At 38.8% G+C, this 5,010-nt stretch overlaps 1 protein-coding gene across 5 annotated transcripts in view; it reads right to left on the reverse strand.

Moving 5' to 3' along the window:
* Arhgap18 (Rho GTPase activating protein 18) overlaps window positions 1–5,010 on the reverse strand; it is a 176,045-nt gene that overhangs the window by 46,742 nt on the left and 124,293 nt on the right. For all 5 annotated transcript variants that reach the window (XM_048798170.1, XM_015501120.2, XM_048798177.1 and 2 more), the window contains exon 4: window positions 1,596–1,659. In XM_048798170.1, the coding sequence (XP_048654127.1) occupies window positions 1,596–1,659 (64 nt within the window). The remainder of the gene's footprint in view (window positions 1–1,595; window positions 1,660–5,010) is intronic.

Raw genomic sequence — 5,010 nt, forward strand, 5'->3', positions numbered from 1 at the left:
AAAAAAAAAAAAAAAAGCAAAACCCATCACAGAATAGCGAGAAAAAGCAAGTGCATCCCCTTCCCCCCACCCCCCGCCACTAAAGGGGATTGAACTCAGTGGTGCTTTACCATTGAGCTATATACCCTAGCACTTTGTACAATTTTATTCTGAAACATGGTCTCCCTAAATTTCCAAGACTGGCTTAGAACTTGGAGTCATCTTTCTTCAGCGTTCCATGTAGTTGGGATCACAGGCATATGCCACCATACCTGATGGAGCATGGGTTTTTATAGCTACAAATATGTGTGTATGTGTGTGTACACAGACCTACACACCAGCACATGTGTGCATTTTTTTAAGGTAGGGGTGCAGGAGAAAAGTTTTGAAAAAACATATGAAAGAAAATGATGCTGGATGCTCACTGTAAAATGTCTCATACAATGTAAGCCTAATGCATGATTTTTGATACCTGGTCTCACTTACTGAGGCCTGCCTCAACATTGCAATAATCCTGCTTCAGCCTCCTGAGTAGCTAGGATGACAGCATGTGCCACCATGCCTGGCCTAATGCAGGATATTTGTGGGAAGATTAGGAACACTTCCTAGTACTAGGTTTACCTGATACCCAGTCCCCATCTCCAACAACTATTAACTGCAACACTATTAACAGTGTGAATGTCCCAGATGCTAAGACTGGAGAAAATTAAGTTTACCTTTGTGATAACAATTAAGAACTATATTTTTAAGCTTAAACCTATGACCTTAATTTAGAACACATTTCTTTTTTTGTAAACAAATGAAATAACTACGTTTTTTCTTGATAAATTCTAACGAAGCCTTAATATTTTTTTCCATGCTTTGAATATTCAGATATGAGTTGAAAGTTCAAAGAGAAAAAGTATAAAAAAGAGAATTATAATCAATTAATCAACTAATATTTTTAAGTTTCTTTAAATTTTCTGAAAATTAAACCATTTGAGAACAAATTTATTGGTTCTGACTTTCTAACTGTATGGCCTTGAGAAAGGGAATTCACAACTCTAAACTCATTTTTCATTTGAGAAAACTGAGCTTAAGAGCAGTGCCTACCACCAAGTTTTTGCTCTCTTGTTTTTCTTTTGTTGTTGTTGTTGTTGTTTTTGGAAGGTACTAGGGAGTGAATCCAGGGGCATTCTACACTGAACTACATCTTTAGCTCCTTTACTAATTTTATTTTGACAAGGAGTCTCTTTAAGCTGTGGAGTCTGTCCTCAAACTTGCAATGTTCCTGCCTCAGCCTCCAGAGCAGCTGGGATTACAGACATGCACCAAGGTACCTGACCACAGAGTTCTTGAGTATATTAAATGAGGTAAACATCTCTGTGCATGCTAACTGTTCAGGTACATAAATATATGAATGTAGAATCAGATTGGGATATACGTTAAAAAAAAAAAAAAGCAACAACAGCCAACTATATGCTCAACTTCATATAATTATCAACCTGGAACCTAACACTAGTAATAGAATTTGCTTACTAGAATTGAAGGCAAATGTTTTAAAAGGTTGTAACTGTTTATTATCCCAATTAAAAGGAAAAAAAAAAAAAAAAACCAAGAGAACAGGTCCAACATACCATCTTTTCCTTGGTATTTGTTTTCATTTGTTCTGACTGACTGCGATTCAGTGCCATCTGGAGCCTAAACATAGAAAACGAGCCATTTAGTCATCTCCAACTCACAACCAGAGAAAATGGGATTGTAAATAATTCTGCTACTAACCTTTAGAATGCAAGAAATGTGCACAGACTTATAACAGTCACCATGGGGGGGGGACACTATGGTTATGATCAATAGGCAATCTTCCAATAAATACATGATTTCCCCCCAATTGTAGGCTGCAATAGTAAGTCCTCTGGGGAATACGGATAATGTCAAGGATCCCTGCTGTCAAATCATCACTATCCAGTTGGATATCCACTGTCCAGACAAACCTGCTAATAATATCTATCTAGTGATGAGTAGAGAAACAAATGTAGCCAATACATACAAGGGAATATTATTTGGCAATGAAAAGAATAAAGTATTGATGCACATTTCAACATGGATGAACTTTGGAAACCTTTTGCTAATTGAAAGGAACCAGTCACAAAAGCCCATACATTTTATGATCCCATTTGTGTGCAATGTCCAGAATGAACAAACCAGAGAGATGGAAAGTTGACAAGTACTTGCCCAAGATAGGGAAGGGGACATGAAGAATGAGTGCTAATGGGCATGAACTTTCTTTTAGAGATGATGAAAATGTACTACAGTCGATTGTGGCAATGGTAAAAAAAAATCTGTGAATATACTAAAAATCATTGAATTGTACACTTTAATTGGGTGAATTATATGACAGGTGAATTATCTCTCCATAATGCAAAAAAACGAAATAGAAGTAAAATAGAAAAAATTTTTAAAGTAACAAATGTGAGATAAATTAAAATCAAGTTACCAAGTCGGCAAAAAAGAGCTAAAATGGAACTCTTTCTGTCCAGGGGTTGGTGCTGTGACCCCTGAGTAATGAGCCCTCCAAAGCTGATGGACAAGGTCAATCAGGGTTGGTCTGCTCACCAGTCAGGGTGGTAAACAGTACTTCTTCCTTTCCAGGTAAGCTGAGAAGGATCTCAGAGATGAGGAAGGGGAATCTGGATCAAACATACAAAAGGGCCTGTTTGAATGAATTATTTTTAAAATGATCCTTCTATTGAATTGTATCTCTGTAGTAGCCATAGTAGTCCCCGCACCACAATGTTTCACCTCAAGTTATCATAGCAACAGAGAACTCCCCCTCCTCATGCCTTAAAAAAAAATAATAAAAATACCAGGGCAGGTACATATATGCCATTGGTATATTACTAAGAGACCCGAACATCCAGGACAGAGATGGTGCCTCCCACATCACAGGGGCACATGGCACCACGTTAGTTAGCTGTAGGTCAGGGCAATAGCATTCTCTTTCCCTCCACCCCTGAGCCAGCAGAGGGCAGGCCCTCCATGACCGTGAACATAACAAGTGATTCTAATCTTGCACGTGAACGTATATTTTGGAGTATGTGGTTGGAATTGTTTTCCTCAACAATTGAAGATGGCAGTACAGATGGAATTCATTTCTATATTATATTTCCTAGTGTCAGCAAGGGCTTCATGAGAAAGCATTTAAACTGGAAGAGCTGAATATGCACTGACTGAAGAAGAGAAGAACTGCAAGTGGAGACAGCTGGTCCGTGTTTGCTGGAGGGATGCAGAGCACATTTCTAATGGGTTGTGGTGTTCAATTAAATGGATGCCTTGTAAGCGGGTATATATTATTTCAATTTGCTTGTAATATTTCTCTTAATGAGCCCATCAGATGATACAATCCACCAATTACCTTGCATTCAAAACCATGTGGTTTAGACATTACCAGGAATTTGCTGAAAAATGCTGCTTTCTAAAATCAAGTAGCAATGTCCTCTTGGAAGACTGGCAGGAATCCCACAGTATGTATTTTGCTTAGGTTCAGCTCTCGGCTCCCTCTCCCTTTTCACTTCCTCTTAGTTCCCTTAGGAGGGTCCTTTGATTGGGAAGGAAATTTCATAATACTATATTTCCTTGCCATTCATTATTCTACAGCTGGAAACCAAGTCCAGTCCTTAAGTACTAGTGGATGTCCCAAATCACCACTGGCTGGTAAAAGGTGCTTAACACACATAAGTGCCTGGAGTATTCAAGTGACCCCAGAATTCCTACAAATGACTGGTTTTGATCCATAATTGACCATGCAAATAGAGTAGCAATCTGTAGCTAGAAAGGATTTCTTGGAAGAATGAAAACAAAACAAAACAAAAATTTACATGCCAGAAAGATACCTTAAACATGAACCCTTCCACTCCATTTGTTATGGAAAAAAAAATATATCATAAAAGTTTTCCAGGCATGGTGGTGCATGCCTGTAATCCCAACCACTAGGGACACTGAGGCAGGAGGATCACAAGTTTAAAGCCAGCCTCAGCAACTTAGCAAGGCCCTAAGCAACTTAGCAAGATCCTATCTCAAAATAAAATAGAAAACCAGCTGGGGATATGGCCCAATGGCTAAGGAGTCTTGGGTTCAATCCCCAGTACAAAAAAACAATCACAAAATTTTCATTACCCCTCATTTATAGTATAAATAGAATCTTATATTCGGAATGCTTAATATCAGAATCATGTCTGGAAATGAAAGTTTAGCAGAACAGAGAATGGTTAAAAGCATATACTTTAGAGTCAGACAAATTTGGATTTAGTATGTATAGGCCATTGAGCAAGTCACTTAAAGTCTATGAGCCTCAGCCATAGAACGGAAATGATAATACTTCACAGAGAGCTGTAAGGATTAAATGAGATAAAGCAGGTAGAGCAATTAGCACAGTTCAACCATGGTGGCAGCAACTGTTATTGTTACTGTTATCATTACAGTCCTTGTTCCAGAATCCATTTGTATCCCCCACCAACCACTTTACTAGGTCTCCTAGGCTATTGGGGCCAGAATGCAAATCTACCATGACCCAGGAACACCACTGAGTTCAGTAGACTTTTTTTTTTTTTTTTGGGGGGGGGCGGGGGTAGTGAGACTTTCCTGATAAAAGAGAGAATAGTAATTTACATTCTGTGCTAGCTCCTGGCTTCTTTCTGGATGAATAATAAGGAACCTGCCAACTAGCTACATTGTTTATACCGTTCTGGGCCACATAGGTCTGGTCCTTTTACTATACATACCTTCTCTCATGTTTCTTCATTCATCACCTCTCCAGTCACTATTAGACTTCAACATCTTCCATCAAAAATTTCTCATGTGCATTAAACAGAGACATGAGGTGGGAGGGAAACGGAGAGAAAAGGGAAATTGCATGGAAATGGAAGGAGACCCTCATTGTTACACAAAATTACATATAAGAGGTTGTGAGGGGAATGGGAAAAAAAACAAGGAGAGAAATGAATTACAGTAGATGGGGTAGAGAGAGAAGATGGGAGGGGAGGGGAGGGGGGG

This window comes from Marmota marmota, unplaced genomic scaffold (genome assembly GCF_001458135.2).
Source record: "Marmota marmota marmota unplaced genomic scaffold, marMar, whole genome shotgun sequence".
NCBI lineage: Eukaryota > Metazoa > Chordata > Mammalia > Rodentia > Sciuridae > Marmota > Marmota marmota.